This window comes from Schistocerca cancellata, chromosome 8 (genome assembly GCF_023864275.1).
Source record: "Schistocerca cancellata isolate TAMUIC-IGC-003103 chromosome 8, iqSchCanc2.1, whole genome shotgun sequence".
In the NCBI taxonomy this organism is placed as follows: domain Eukaryota; kingdom Metazoa; phylum Arthropoda; class Insecta; order Orthoptera; family Acrididae; genus Schistocerca; species Schistocerca cancellata.
In genome coordinates, this window is record NC_064633.1 from 197,509,328 (window position 1) to 197,526,935 (window position 17,608).

Genomic DNA, 17,608 nt, shown 5'->3' on the forward strand with positions numbered 1-17,608 from the left:
ATGGGAGAATAGCAGCCTGCATTGCTGCGAAAGGTGGATATACACTGTACTAGTGCCGACATTGTGCATGCTCTGTTGCCTGTGTCTATGTGCCTGTGGTTCTGTCAGTGTGATCATGTGATGTATCTGACCCCAGGAATGTGTCAATAAAGTTTCCCCTTCCTGGGACAATGAATTCACGGTGTTCTTATTTCAATTTCCAGGAGTGTACGTCGAATACTGTTTTACCCAGGGGATGTATAATCTTCCACTGGAGCATCTCCATGATGTAAAAAACAAAATTCCTTTGAAATATCTTATTTATTCTGTACATTTTCTGTTTACTCTTCATTATTTGGTTTACTTTCAAAATTATTATATTTACCTTACCAGACTGTTATGATGGCATGGGGAATAAATTGCAGTTTACGAGTAAAGATTTCTGTCTGTTTTAGTACAGCTCATATTTTGCATAGTATTTTTCCACTTATACTGGGGACAGTGTTTTTTTCAGTACAGTAAAATCAGTCTTTTATGTGGAGATTTAAATATACTTCTAGTTCAGGATGAGGTAATCTGCAGCAAGTTGTCTAAATTTTACACAGGATTCTTCTATTTTTGTGGGCCTCTGAAAATGTTCCTAAAAAGATTCATGATGATCTAACTTCAGTTGACACAGATAATGTGAAATTTATGGATGTTTCCAGTATATACATTAGATAACTTTTTTATTCTGAAATTATGGTTTTGTTCTGCGATGAAACATAGAGCTGTAACTCTTGAATATTGATCTCAACCCTTCATGTCACTGCATGACAAAGCCGGTGAACCCTTCTCTCCCATAAATAACCTTTTTTTAAATTTACTCTTATTTGCAATAAGTTTCTTTATTGACATGCAGTTAGGCTTACCAGATTTCGTTGGGCCCAACTCAGGACATATTTAGAACTTCCTTAAAAATCTAACCAGTTCACAGAAACATTAAACTTTAATTATCCAGTGGAATTTATCAGTAGATAGCGCTTTTTTCAGAAAAGGTTTGTTTGTTTTAATTACATCATAAATTTCACAAGAAAGAAGTTCTCAATTAACTTTAACACTTAGCAGATGTTTAACAGAAGCTACTGAAAGTCTACTCCTTCCTGCAGATCAAATGTTCCTCATAACTGTTATCAGCAATATAACAAACCAACTCTTCTTCGAGTCTGTATTTTTCACAGACTGCACAAGACAGTTAGTCAAAATTTGAACAGGTTTGCCTGACACTTCATCAAAATTTAAAGTTTAACTTGAATTCACTCCTCCAGACAAATATTTTACAAAAATCATAACAGGTTTTACTTCACTTATGTTTGAGCTATCCATCACTACTGTTACATAATTAATGTTTTCCAAAGATCACAGCACATTAACAAAAATAAATGGTGAAATAATGTTAATAATAATTGCCTCACATTTGGTTCCAGCAGATGAAAGTTTAGGGTAATATAACTTTTTAACCAGTATAGATGTGCACCCTGATATTTTGCAACTGATTTGTGTCTACTTGCATGGCATGAAAATGTAGCCTCTTTAACATAACAGTTTATATCACCGTTATTTCCATCTTTTACTTTAAAAATATATCTTTATGTTTGATTAAGCAGAAGCATTAATAGCATCATTTTGTTTAGCTGTTTTCACCCAGTGTTTAATATCTTCTTTCCCTTTATTGCATCAGAAAATTCTCCAGTAAATAGTGTGCCATAAAAAGATTCAGTGGTACTGTGATTATGCACTTCCAAAAATTTGTTTCTAGTTGTACATTAATACTAAGAGCAAACTTTGTTTTGCCCATTGGTAAATGAAGAGACAAAAAACAAAAAGTGATAAAATGATAAAAATTGTGGACACAAGTTACTTCACACGTGAAGGCAACACATAAACACATTGCCTCTGTTGTGTTGCCAAATGACTGACTGGCAGAATCTGTAGCCACACCTCCCCCTCAACGTCAGTGCTTGCTTCAAGGTTTGCTGGGAGATGACAGCCACACGAGAATGTTTAAAAACACAGTGTTGAACATATGGGTCAAAGGTTTAAAAAAATCATTACCAGTCGTAACATTCTCAAAGCCCAGACAGCACTAAAAATCCACGAATGTCCGGGCTAATCCAGGACATACGGTAAGCCTACATGTAATATTTACCTAAAAATCTCAATATCCTATTTAGATTTTTCACTTAAATTTATTAAACAGATTGTTATTTCAAGTGCTCTGATTCATCTGTGTAATTAACTTTCATTAGGGCACAGTTAATTAAAAATTACAGTTAAAGTAAGCACTACATTCACTATATGAGCTAATCCTCATATTTGAGAAGGGTGACTTACACCATTCGAAAATTAACCATTCCTACTTTCTTGTAAAGCATCTTAAGTAATACATAACTAATTATCCTCTGGAATAATTAACTTAAAAGTTCATAACTTGTACCATTTTACAGAGCAGATTTTGTAATAACTATTGTTAAAGTCCACTCTTCAATGATATACTTTTGTAATCTTAATTTTTTGTACAGTTTGACATACATTCATTAATTAAAGCACTAATTAAAATTTCATGAAATTTACTATTATTTGTAATATGGCACTCATACAAGTAAATGACAGGATCCACAATGGAGAAAAATAGTGCCCATGCTTTTTTTTTTTTTTTAATTTCTGACTAGCAACAGTTTCTATATATCAAACATGAGTTATTGTAGTTTATCAAAAAATTTCAAAGCATATGTCCATTTACAAGCAGCCAGATATCACCCAAAAATGCATCTGCAGTTTGAAAGTAAAGGAGTAATACCTGTGCTGGACATGAGCTTATTGTGGATTCATGCCTAAGTTATACACATTTTATATGCAAAAAATACATGCACTAGCAACTGTGAGACTCAAGTACTGTAATGTTCAGTTACTTTCAAGTAATCTTTGTGGGCTAAATTAATGAATGTTTAAAATGAACTGTGTTATAATTACCAAGAGTGTTAAATGTAATATAAGTAAACTCTTGTTGGTCTTGGTGATTTATGTTATGGACTGGATTAAATGAACTACCAGAGTGCAACTGCCTGTAACAGGCATTGTGATAAGGGAGAACTGTTATAGTTATGTATAAATGTGGACAGCTTATTTTGTAAATGATATCACTTCTGCTTTGGCTGTTAAAACATGATTTATTGTGACTGCAATTTTGACATGATGTCATTTTCAAGCATTGTGGGATGTTGTAACCCACTCAGTAAAATAACCTGTGTCATGCTGTGTAAGAGCAGTTGCATGAAGTGTTGTGAATTTATTGGCTGTTACATATACTATATATGTTACAGAATAGGTGAAATATTGATGTAAACACTGAAGTTAAAATTTCATGAAACTCTCATGCAACTGCTGTTACACAGAATGGCAGAGTTTTATATTACTGAGTGGGTTACTGCATCCCACAAAGCTTGAAAATGACATTGTATTGAAATTGCAATTGCAATAAATAATGTTTTAACAGCCAAAAACGGAAATGATTTAGTTTAAAAATTTCACAAAAGTTGTGAACCCAGTTCTCATCAAACTTCTGTTTATTTTGTGCCACAATTGAATACTTCACCACTGGACAATGACTGTTAAGCATTGTGGGAATGGATTGTGCTCAACTGTCCTGATGATTTTTTGTAATGTATAAGCTGGTCCCGTTTACTTCGCATGGAATATAATGTGTTTTAGTGTCATCTAAAATAAGTGTTGTGTACATAAATGAACAATCATCATCACACACTCAATTACATATTCAGCTTTGCAGTGACCGGGACAGGTGCTATCGAGGAGAGACTATGGAATTCATGTCAATCCTGTCACAAAGTGAATTCCATACGGTGGCTTTATTTACTGCTGTAAAACTTATTTTTCTCAACAAATTGTTTATAAAAAAATCATATCTATGTCTCTCTCCAGCAATGTAACAGAAGCACAACAGTCTATACTTACTGCTCTACAAGATCAAGGTACTCAGCATCCTCAGTGAAATGTTCCAGCTGAACTGCTCTTCTAATGGCTTTCTTAGCTTCACCATCATTTGGATAAATGCCTTTGTTGTATATATCAAGAATATAAACACTGGAATCACCATAGAAATCTCTCTCATGGCCATTTCCCTGCCAAAAGGACATTTTTGTCAGTAAACAAGAATATGTGTCTGGTAAAAGCGTAATTTGTGTGTATAAGGCAGTTTCCATGTTTCATAATATTAATTGTTTTTAATTATTTAAATAAGATAGCTCACAAACAAACACTCACGTAAGATTAACTTTGGATGAGAATACAAACTACAAACCAATTTAAAGGATTGCAAATTATTTTTGCAGATTATGCAAAAATATATCATGTACTCAAAAAGAAGAATGGGGGAGGGAAATGATCTGATTTGTGTACACCACATAATAGTTTGTTTTATTCACCCATAATGTCATAATTTAGTGAGCATGTTTTCTGTTTGTTCATTCTAAGGCAGTTATTGTTCTCTTTGCTAGCTTGTGCTTTCCATTCCAATGATGAAATCATTCTTTGAGGCTATCAAGCAATCACAGCAACATTTGTTCCAAATAACCTCCGCTACAAGGTAAGACAGTATAAACTATTTTACATCCCCCCCCCCCGTGAAGAGTTTTTGAGATGAAAATAGTTGTTCCTCCTCTTATTTCACTGATATGCTTTTCACCAGGAGTCACTTACTCCATTGTTCACATTCTCTGCATGTCTTCTTATGTCTGTACATACAACTACTTACATGGCGGTTAGTTTTGGAAATCTAGGAGAGGAGTGACCTTGTCCTGATTCTAACACAGAAAATATAATTTATAAATAAGTAGATAAGTCACTGAAAATTTTTGGTGGGTATGGATAATCCTAAGAGGCTCATGAACAGGTGTATATCATAATGCGCCATGTGGACTTATGGTGCTACGTGATGTACATCTTTATAAAATCAGGTCTTCTCCTCATGTCAATATTTTCTGAAGAGATCATTTTCGACTGAATTTTTAACTTTCTGAACTTTATACTGTTATGTCTATACCCAGTTCCAGCAGTAAACTGCCCTTACTAGTACAAATGAATTTACGATCTCAGATTAAATTTCACATTAATATACTACCGAATTTATATTAGCAATTAAGCAGAGTAAACTGTTTGTTATTAATCCAACTTAGAAATTTTGTGATATGAACTGTGCAGTCATGTTGCACCACATATTCTTGAAAATTCCCTTCTCCCCTATTTCTGAAAAGCTAGATGTTTATTCATTATGATTATTTAAAATAATAACTCTACTTGAGAACAAACCAAAATATTGTTAACAATATTTTATTCAAAATGATTTGTTTATAATTAACTAAAATGTAATTTAAATTGTTGTACAGTAAATTTTATTGAAATTAAATATGAAATTAAGTAAGCTTTTCCAAATTGAATATCAGAACATGTTGGGCAATATGTGGCCCACTTTGTGATGTAACTAACTAAATTCATCTAATCTTGTAAATCTTACAGTTAACAATGTATTCGATTGTTTGGTTTTATATAAAAGAAAGTGGTGCATGAGCCACAAAGTCAGTCTGCATTATTGTCTTTCGGAGGCTGTCAGATGGCCAGATGTATATTCCACCAATGTACATGATAATCAGTCACAATATAAGACAAGAAAAGCAATATACTCTGTGTTTTATTTAAAAATTTGTACAACAGTGACGCTGAACTCTGAAACTTTCTGAAGCAACAACCCTCAAGGATATCAAAGTTGAGTACCTCATCAGCTGGAGCAGCTAAGTTATTATGTGAACTTTCATTAACTGTGATTGAAATATTCTAGTTTTCACTCGTCTTCGCATCTGCAAATGGTGTAGGCCCAAACTATCAAGTTTGGGTTTGCAGAAAAGGATAATCACAATGACCTCAAGAATTCCCAGACACTATATTTTCTTAAACATGTTGCAAACAAACAAGACTGCTGTCATAACTGTTCACATTGGAAACTACAGGAAACCGAGACTTTCTTGGTGATCCCAGAAGCATATCAACATTAATTTCCCAATAGATGGAATTTGTTTATGACAGTTATGTTCACAACAATATAAGGAGAAGGCAGGCCATAGTGCTTAATGATTTTTCAATCTGCAACTCAATGTGTCATCTTTACTGTGAGTGCAATCTACCTTTCCCTTATACTGTTGATATTATGACCTAGAGTTTTCAATGTTGCACAGTTATGTTTATTTTTCTTGGATTCTGGAGTAGAATTTAAAGCTACTTTGTCTGGTGACGAGGTGATGATAGACATTTCGTCCTCCTGCATATAATGCTCGAGATGTTTGTGTGGAATTATTTTGGATACTCAGTGACATGAAACCTTGCAATACCACAAGGAACAGTGAACAATATAAAAACTACTTTCATATGAACTGCAGTACTTGTGGAAAATAACATTCCAGCACAGGCGTCAAGACACTTCCTGCATAGCACCCAGCACACAATCTTGCCCACAGTGAATGAGGTACCCCTGACTGTTCGGTCATACAGAATTTTTCACTTATAATGAACATGATGCCAGTAATGAACATTTCTTAATGTGACACTACACCCTGTCCATCAGATGTACTTCCCTATGCATTCTAATGGGCACAGAAAGAGAATGGATGTGTTGAGCATACTACACATTTTTGTGAACCGACAATGATGCCATGGACAAGGCGGCTCCCCAGTGCTGCTGGACACACTGAACCATAGCTTGTTATTGTTGTCTACATAGCCAAACTTAAACTTAGGATGTAAATAAACAATCTATCAGTCTACATCTATATTCTGCAAAACACTGTGAAGTGCACAGCAGAGGATACATCCCATTGTACCATTTATTAGGATTTTTTCCTGTTCCATTCACAAATGGAACAAAGGAAGGATGATTGTTTAAATGCTTTGTGCATGCTGCTGCTAATATAAACCTCCCCTCACAATCCCTATGAGAATGATACACAGGGGTTGAAGTATATTCCTAGAGTCATAATTTAAAGCTGATTATTAAAACATTATAAGCAGACTTTCTCAAGATAGTTTATGTCAATCTACAAGAGTCAGCCAGTTTAGTTTCTTCAGCATCTCTGTGACACTCTCCCATAGGGCAAACAAACCTCTGAACATTTGTGCCTGGCCTTCTCTGTATTTGTTCAATATCCTCTGTTAGTCCTATTTAGTACAGGCCTCACACATCTGATCAGTATTCCAGAATGGGTCACACAAGTGATTTGTAAGCTATCTCCTTTGTAGACTGATTGCATTTCCCCAGTAATCTACCAATAAAATGAAGTCTGCCATCCGCTTTACCCATGGCTGAGCCTATGTGATCATTCCATTTCATACCCCTACAAAGTGCAACACACAGGTATTTGTATGAGTAGACTGACTACAACTGTGTCTCACTGACATTACAGTCATAGGGTACTATGATTTTTCGTTTTGTGAAGTGTACAATATTACATTTCGGAAAATAAAGAAAAAGAGTCATTCTAGTAATCAGATACACTTATTAGGAAAGAAGTAGAAGGTTTACACATGTCTGGTAACTATTGCCCCACATTTTGCTGCCACATTAGTTGATATGGCTTGTACATTGCTCAGAGGACACAGATACTGAAGCTTTCTAAATATCCACCCAGCTCAGCTAACATGATGTGAAGTTGTTGGACATCTGTTATAACTATGCAAGCTTGTATCATATTATCAATATCACATGCTCATACTTCTCCCTGGTATTATTAAGTAGCTGTTGTTTTATAAGTGTAATATGATGCACGTCTAATAACTAAACAAACTTAAATTTTCTCAATCAGAGTTCTGGCAAAAAGGTGGTACGAATTTTCACAAGGGAGGGGACATCTACATTCAAATGTTTCAATTTATGATCCAGCCCATATCGGTTGTGTCATCCATTACTTGGTGGAAGTTGCTTGAACAGCTGTACCACATTTTTGAGGGAGTTCCAGGTTGTTTGAGGTGACAATGAATTGAAAAAGGTTTGTCAGAACGTGGTGAAGCTCAAAATGACACATTTTGTAAGATTTGAGACACAGATGGAGGTGACTTCGTAGGAAAACACAAATAAAGAAGTGGTACAGCTAGTTTCAAGAGAACCAGGTATCAGTGGAGAATGACAAGCACTGTGGATGTGGAAAAAACTGTACTCGGTGCAGCTCTTGTTGCAAGTATGTGAAATCTGGTAATGAGATATCATTTGACCAGTTACAATCTATGATGATTCCGTGAATGCAGTTTTAGATAAGGTTTTCAACAAGTTCAGTCTGTCTGCATAATTTCTTCTCAAGTCACTGCCGGCATAACAGAAATAACACCATCCTGATGTTTCACTGGACATTGCCAACCCTGATTGTGTGTTCATGAACACTGGGATAACTGGAGACAAGTCTTGGATACAGAGCATAATCCAGAAGCAAAACCACATTCATTACACTGAAAGCCTTTCTCAATATTAAGAACAAAAGATTTGCAACTGATGCAAATAAAAATCTAGGGAGAGCGAAGTGTTGACTCTGATAGCTACAATATGTGGTCAAAAGTATCTGGACACCTGTCTGAAAATTACTTACAAGTTCGAGGCACCCTCCATCCGTAATACTGGAATTCAATATGGTGTTGGCCCACCCTTAGCCTCGATGACAGCTTCCACTCTCGCAGGCATACGTTCAATCAGGTGCTGGGGCACTGGAAGGTTTCTTGGGAAATGGCAGCCCATTCTTCACGGAGTGCTGCACTGAGGAGAGGTATCAATATCGGTCGGTGAGGCCTGGCACAAGTCGGCATTCCAAAACATCCTAAAGACGTTCTATAGAATTCAGGTCAGGACTCTGTGCAATCCAGTCCATTACAGGGATGTTATTGTCGAGTAATCACTCTGCCACAGGCCGTGAACTATGAATCGGTGCTCGATCATGTTGAAAGATGCAATCGCTATCCCCGAATCACTCTTCAACAGTGGGAAGCAAGAACATGCTTAGAACATCAATGTAGGCCTATGCTGTGATAGTGCCATGCAAAACTACAAGAGGTGCAAGCCCCCTCATGAAAACCACTGCCACTGGCAGTGGTTTTCATGGAGGCACTACACACACTGGCAGACGATGTTCACCAGCCATTCGCCATACCCACACCCTGCCACCGCATCACCACATTGTGTACCGTGATTCGTGACTCCACACAATGTTTTTCCACTGTTCAATCGTTCAATGTTTACGATCCTTAGACCAAACGAGGCGTCGTTTGGCATTTACCGGTGTGATGTGTGGCTTATGAGCAGGAGCTTGACCATGAAATCCAAGTTTTCTCACCTCCTGCCTAACTGTCATAGTACTTCCAGTGGCTCCTGATGCAGTTTGGAATTCCTGTGCAATGGTCTGGATAGATGTCTTCCTATTACACATTATGACTTTCTTCAATTGTCTGTGGTCTCTGTCAGTCAACAGACAAGGTTGGCCTGTACGATTTTGTGCTGTATGTGTCCCTTCATGTTTCCACTTCACTATCACATTGAAAACAGTGGACCTAGGTATGTTACAAGTGTGGAAATATCACTTACACACTACAACACAAGTGACACCCAATCACCTGACCATGTTCAAAGTCGGTGAGTTCTGCGGAGTGCCCCATTCTGCTCCCTCATGATGTCTAATGACTACTGAGGTCACTGATATGGGGTACCTGGCATTAGGTGGCAGCACAGTGCACCTAATATGAAAAATGCATGTTTTTTGGGGGTGTCCAAATAGTTTTGATCACATAGTGTATATGACTGACCATTATGAATCAGGACGAAGGCTGACAAATGGATACCATCAAGAAATTCTCTGTCCTCTCTGTGATGCACTTCAGGACAATGCTCCAGCTCATTCGTGACTCTTGATCCAGACTTTCTCCTTGGAAAAACCAAATTCTTGATCCCAAACTCCATCCTCTTTACACTGAGTTCCTTGGCTTCTACTTCTTTACAAAATTAAAAGGTAAAAATACTAGAAACCTGTTTTGGGAGAAGCGAAGAAAGAATGTGTAATGAAAAAGCAAAGCTGCAGGCAATTCAAATGGAGTTCTCGGTAATAGAAGAATCAGTGCTTTAAATGTGTGATTGTGTAAGAGACCTAGTTTGAAGAGTATTAGGGTGGCATGCAATATACTTTTCCAGTATGATGCTTTTTAGACATACATCATATGTTATTAATAACAGAAATACATTCCTTGTATGAGTCCATGATCATTATGAACTTTATAAAGGATGCTGTTTACAGTGGTTAATGATTTTTTTATTTATTACATTATTTCATGTGACATGCTTTAGCTACTGACATAACCAGATTCAAACAAAATACTTCCAAAACAAAGCCAATTAAGACATCTTTGAATTTAGCATTCTGGACAGTATTATTCTTCAAGATCTCATATGCCTAGGTGAGAACAAATAAGTTCAGTAAGATTATTTGGACACTATTTCATCTCAAGATACTGAATAGGGCCAACTTAAAACCTTCAATTTTGACTATGTGAAAGATGTATAAGTACTTTTGCTATGCCTGGATTAATGACCAAAGACTGCATGGTCTTCGAGAGGCTATGTTCTATGCTGTTCCTTCCACTGGTGGTAAACTGTACATAATGATGATAGTGTGTGGACTTACTAAGCCTTGTACACAAAAACAAAATTTCTATTTTAATACCAGAACACTACAAGGAATTTGAAAAGCTTCAAGTTAAATGTGAGAACCCCTGCAAAACAGTTATTTAAAGGCATCCATTTAAGAAAGAGAAAAGTTTTCATTCTCTCAGTAATCGTGCTGCTTGGTGGAATCGGTCAAGGTATACATCCAAAAAAGAAAACAACTTTCAGAAATGAATTATGTAATTCTATTAACAACTGCATTAATTTATTTATAGTCAAATAATTGTAAATGGAACCACATTTGAAAATTTTTGCTGCTTCTTGAGTTATACTAGGGGCCTGCTGTTCATCTACTGTGGTTTGCGCAATATTTGCAGAACTACAGTAGTGATTATCAAGTAATAATTTACCAAGATAATGTAAGAACAGAATGTTTGCAATGGACATTGTTAATTGTCATGATGTCAAAAGGAATACCACTGACAAAGTGTTTCAACAGCGTGCAGTAGTTTTAAGTTGTTGAATATAAATAATTTATTGCAATGCCTCATAAATCATGTTTATCTTTTAAATCTGCAGGTTCCCAATTTCTTGTTTCATGCCTGGTAGTATTTTGTTAAAGACCATTGTACCAGAATACAAAACCCACTCTTAATCTGCAACAAGGTGAGACTAAGTTATATATGGCAATTACTTTGGTTCTTTTTCTTTTGTTATGTAAAAAGCAATTAATTTAGGCATTGTGTGTTTATTAGACACCAGATCAATAAAGGGGTAAATGCAGTGGACAGAATGCATAAGAACTGTCCAATATCTAAAAAAGCCTCTAAAATTTAACATTACTCGTTTTGCCAAGTTAGACTTTACCTTAGCTACAATGATGTAAAAATGACATGCAGTAAAGTGAGCACAATGAGAGTGTGCAACAAATGTCAAACTAATTTTCTTGATTATGTTATCTGTGATTCCACTGTAGGCTGTGATCAAACTGCACACAAAAATACTCTGTATGTTTGAAATTGCAAAACATGAGTTTTTATGAGAGAATACTCAAACTGTTTGCTGTGGACCAGTTGTTGGCATGTTGTGTTACCGACTGGGAGTATCTGATGTGATGGAGTTTGGATCCTTTTTTAGTACTGCTTGATCAAAAGCAAACACAACAGTTTTTAACAGTCCTTGAATACGTCATGTTTGTTCAGTACTGATTGTGTGACTACTTTTTAATGGCCGGGTTTAGGCCGATAATAAATTATCTGCATATATATATATATATACATATATTTTACACTATCAATCATCACTAAAGTAAGAAGTATAAAATGAAAATTACAATATTAACAATTAAATAGACAACCTAACTTATTCATGTCCATGCTAGCTACAACAGTTGCATATCAAACTATATCTGTCAGATGGCAATACTCACAGCAATAGTAGGGACCACCACAGTGTCCTAATTAGATGGGTTAGCTGTCATGCACACTTCTATAATAGTTTACAAATTCTATATATCATTTTATGCCTTTCTGACCTGACACATGTATTTGTCGTTAGGTATAAGATCAAATTTCCTTTTCTTACAATATGTAATTTTTTAAAAAGCTTTCACCAGCACTAAGCATTTACAGATTTTTTTGTTTAATCTCTAAGCAATCCAAGAAATTCTTCACATGTATATTATGCTTCATACTATACAGCATTTTTATATAATTGTAAGCTGTGCACAATGAGTGACAGGTGTGTGTATAAGAACCAACAGAATTTAATAACACCCAAATGAAATTTAAATTGATTTCTTTTCTGAATGCATGAAATGTGACAACAGAGATATCTGTGGGGTTTATTGGGGGGTGGGGGTGAATTTAACTTCTAGTTAAATTTCCTAAATTAAAAAGCAGAAACTTCTTTTAGAACTTTAGTTGAAACATGTTCTTTTATACTTTCAATTTTCAAGAGACAATCTACGTTTGGCTAATCAGTTGTTGCTGCCTTGGGTCCAAAGACTGGTTTGATGCAGCTCTACATGCTACCTATCCTGCGCAAGCCCCCTTCATCTCCGAATAGCTACTGCAACTTACATTCTTTTAAACCTATTTACTGTATTTATTACTTGGCCTCCCTCTACAATTTTATCCCCCACTTCCCTCAAATACTAAACTTCTGATCACTTGATGTCTCAAAATGTGTCCTCCCAATCAATCCCTTCTTTTAGTCATGTTATGCCACAAATTTCTATTCTCCCTAATTACATTCCTGACCTTCTAATTGGTTACATGATCTACCAACCTAATCTTCAGCATTCTTCTGTAGCACCACATTTCAAAAGCTTCTATTATCTTCTGATTGTCCATGCATCACTTCCATACAAGGCTACATTCCAGACAAATATCTTAAGAAAAGGCTTACTACCACAAAATCTGTATTCAATTTTAAGAAATTCCTCTTCTTCATTAATGCATTTCTTGCCACTGCCAGTCTACATTTTATATTCTGTCTATTTGTTTTTCTCTTTTTTATATTTATCATAAATCCTTCTTTCAAGACTCTGTCTATTCTGTTCAACTACTCTTCCAAGTCCTTTGCTATCTCTGACAGAATTACAATGTCATCAGCAAACTTTAAAGTTTTTATTTTTTTCTCTCTGAACTTGAATTCCTTCTCTAAATTTTTCTTTGGATTCATTTACTGCTTGCTCAATATACAGATTGAATAACATCAGGGAGAGGCTACAACCCTGTCTCTCTCCCTTCCCAACCACTGCTTCCCTTTCATGCCCCTTGACTCTTATAACTGCCATCTGGTTTCTATACAAATTGTAAATAGCGTTTCGCTCCCTGTATTTTACCCCTGCCACCTTCAGAATTTCAAAGAGCGTATTCCAGTCAACATTGTCAAAAGCTTTCTCTAAGTCTACAAATGCTAGAAACGTAGGTTTGCCTTTCCTTAATCTAGCTTCTAAGATAAGTCGTAGGGTCAGTATTGCCTCACGTGTTCCAATATTTCTACGGAATCCAAACTGATCTTCCCCGAGGTCGACTTTACCAGTTTTTCCATTCGTCTATAAAGAATTTGCATTAGTATTTTGCAGCTGTGACTTATTAAACTGATAGTTCAGTAATTTTCACATCTGTCAACACCTGCTTTCTTTGGGATTGAAATTATTATATTGTTCGTGAAGTCTGAGGGTATTTCACCTGTCTCATACATCTTGCTCACCTGATGGTAGAGTTTTGTCAGGACTGACTCTCCAAAGGCCGTCAGTAGTTCTAATGGAATGTTGTCTACTCCCGGGGCCTTGTTTCGACTTGGGTCTTTCAGCGCTCTGCAAACTCTTCGCGCAGTATGATATCTCCCATTTTATCTTCATCTGCATCCTCTTCCATTTCCATAATATTGTCCTCAAGTACATTGCCCTTGTATAGACCCTTTATATACTCCTTCCACCTTTCTGCTTTCCCTTCTTTGCTTAGAAGTGGGTTTCCATCTGAGCTCTTGATATTCATACAAGTGGTTCTCTTTTCTCCAAATCAAAATGATAATATAAATAGTTCAAAATGTGTCAAAAGACCAAAGGTAGAAAACCACCTATGTCATTACATGTGCAGAATATACGAAAGCCTCTACAAGATACTATTGAGGGCGAACAACATTTATAAAATTTTCTCGGACTTCCAGCCGCATCCATGGTTTAAAAATCCACAAGCTTTTGGCCAATTTCTCCTTAGCCATTGTCAAGTGGTGACTGTTGAATGATTGTTGTTACCATCCTTATATAGCCGCATTGTCTTCAGTGACGGTGCTCACTCCAGCACCATATATGGTAATGTTTTCATTGCGTACTTGCTGTGCCCACTTTAACTTTGCATTGGCCAGGTTCCAAGCTGTGCTTAGCTGCAGACCACCATCTTTATTGAGGGTGTTGTCAGAAAATTTTAACCAGATGGGTGGCGTCTTGATGGGAAGCCCATTAGCTCCAGTTATAGCTAACCTCTTCATGGAGCATTTTGAGAACGTTGCTGTGGAGATGGCTCCAGCAAAGCCTAGTTGCTTTTATCGTTACATCAATGACACATTTGTTGTTTGGGCTCATCCATGATGTCAGATTCACAATGGTGACTTGCCTTTTCTAGATGTCCTCGTCCGCCAGAAAGAAACCCACACACACAGACCAATATCTGCATGCTACCATATATCGCCACACTTTGTACAGAAGTTCTGTTCTGAGGACATTGGTACATCGAGCGGAAGCCTTTTCAGATGGTGAAAGCCTTCCGAATGAACTGAAAGTCTTCAAAGAAAACGGCTACAACAACTGCCAGATTTTGCAAGCCATTTTGCCAAAAAAGGCCTCCTAGGAGAGCACGAAGAAGCTTGCATTCTTACCGTTCTGTGGCTCAATAACAAGAAAAATTAGTCGACTTCTAAAGAAGCATAAAATCGATATGGTTTTTAGGGCACCAGCTAAAATTCAGCAGCCAATGAGGCCTGTGAAAGACGATGTTTGACTCGGAACACCAGGAGTGTATAAAATACTGTGTGGGTGTGGACAGTTCTGTATCAGACTGTACGTACTATTGAATGGCGTCTTGTGGAACATGAGAGATTTTTTCGCCTACAGTATCCTGAGAAATCAGCAGTGGTCGAAAATGTTTTAGAAAATGGACATCGTATTGTATTTGCCGATACGTCTGTTATTATGTCGATTACTAGCTTTTTGGACAGTGTTATAAGAGTAGCGATTGAGTTAAAAATTTCTGACAACACCCTCAATAAAGACGGCAGCCTGCAGCTAAGCACAGCTTGGAACCTGGCCATCAGAAAGTTGAAGCAGGCACAGCAAGCGCGCATTGAAAACATTACCATATATGGTGCTGGAGCGAGCACTAGTGACGTCACTGAAGACAGCTCAGCTATATAAGGATGGCAGGAGCAATCATTTGACAGTCACCACTTGACAATGGCCAAGGAGAATTCACCGAGAGCTCAGGGATTTTAAACCACTGGACACAACTGGAAGCCTGAGAAAATTTTATCAGTATCTATCGCTGTGAAACTATGCATTCGTATACTAAAGATACTAAATATTATGTCGATGTATATTATTAATTTCTGCCATTTACATGAGTTAGATAGTAGTCCTTGTTTGTTTTATGACAGTACATGATATTTGGAAGCAGTCTTAAGTAAATGAGCTTTCATATATTCTGTATATGCTAAGATATAGGTGGTTTTCTACGTTTGGTCTTTTGACACTCGTTTTATGCATACGACAAATATGCTCACATACAGTTTTCACGGCAACAATTTATAACTTCAAGGTGACCTATTGCTATATTTATATTGTCATTTTGATAACTTTAGGTGTACTGACACTTTGATATTGTTGATGCCGTTATTTTGCAGTGACTACTTGCACACAGCAGCATATTTCTTTGGTTTACTTCTGTCTGCTGCTGCTGCTGATGTTGTTGTTGTGGTTGTTGTAGTTTCTTTCATAAAGCAACCATTTTAGTGGCTTGGTAGGCTACTTCAGTATTTTGCAGTTTAATGTATCATCTAACTGACCAAATTTTTAATAATGGAATATTTAACTAATGATTTTATTAATAAATAGCACATCTATACATTCTATTTCATGTATGTGACAGAGTATGTAACTGGTGGTTTTTATCAAATGATTACTGTAAATTCCCTTATATAGTATTGTCTTTGATTTTTATTCTGCATTTAATCTGTCTTTGTCATTGCATGGTAGGTAAGTTGTTGATGTTACCATTACTTCTTATGGATAAGGCCTGAAGATATTGTACTAAGTCACCGACAATGGTTGCAATATAACTTAATAACATCAAAACAACAGCTATTGGTGTTTCACTTTATTATGCAAGTAAATGGCTGGAGTCAGACATTGCAAAAATCAATGGTACATATTCCTCTATGGACTTTTCTTTCTCAAAATCAGTTTTAACTATACTAGTAGGGCATTTAAACCATCAGAAAAATTGTTTCTCCCATACATAGTCTTTACCATTATATATAGGGTAGTTATAATCAAACTTCCACTGCTTGAGTGAGTGTAGACAGAAAACTATTTACCGTATGGGTACTCAACTTTGTATGTACAATTTTCAGACTGTGTGCTACAGGGTTTGTATTGTTAATACTGTTAGTGTCATGACTTACCATTAGGTACTGATACTGGTATGGTGACATAAGGTTGAAATGCAAGCATCAGTGTGCATTACAGTTGCAGTCACTGTGTGTCCGGACATGGTGAACGGGGCTGTTCTATAGAAACAACAGCAATAGTGCTGCTGCTCTTCGTGAATATCAATGCATTAACGGAATACGGAGAGGTCCTCATTCTACATTGGGGTTGAAGTATATGATTCGGAAGCTCAAATTAACTGGCGATTTCGGAACTGCTGCTAGGAGAGGCTGACAGCCAGTTCTGACACAAATTCTTTAAGACATTACTGTTGCCATAGTGGAGAATGATGGACACAATCTGTGATCTTCCAGCAATGCAAGTGCTGTGTCACACAGCTGAACATTCCGTGGTCTACCTGAGATGTTTCGAGCAGCAGTATAGCAATCTCTAGTGTGGTTCCAGGCTGTTGTGGATGTAGTTGGTCATCATAATGAACATCATTTGTAACATTGAGTGTCAACATGGTACACAATTTAACAAATATTACCCTCTCATGTGGAAATTAAAATGTGTTAAAACATGTGTCTTTCAATGGTTTATTCATTATTTCTCTTTCTCATGTGTCGTCAAATGTTTTCCCAAGTTTCACTGTCCAATGATCACTTTTTTGTGGAGGCCCTATGAAATAGTGAAAGTTTAATTATAATCAACCTGTACATTTTAAAGAGCAATTGTACACA

General features: G+C 36.5%; 1 protein-coding gene across 1 annotated transcript in view; it reads right to left on the reverse strand.

Annotated features, from left to right (window-relative positions):
- Window positions 1-17,608, reverse strand: part of LOC126094644 (histone deacetylase 11) — a 77,344-nt gene that overhangs the window by 21,206 nt on the left and 38,530 nt on the right. The window contains exon 6 of the mRNA XM_049909139.1: window positions 3,991-4,157. Coding sequence (XP_049765096.1) covers window positions 3,991-4,157 — 167 coding nt within the window. The remainder of the gene's footprint in view (window positions 1-3,990; window positions 4,158-17,608) is intronic.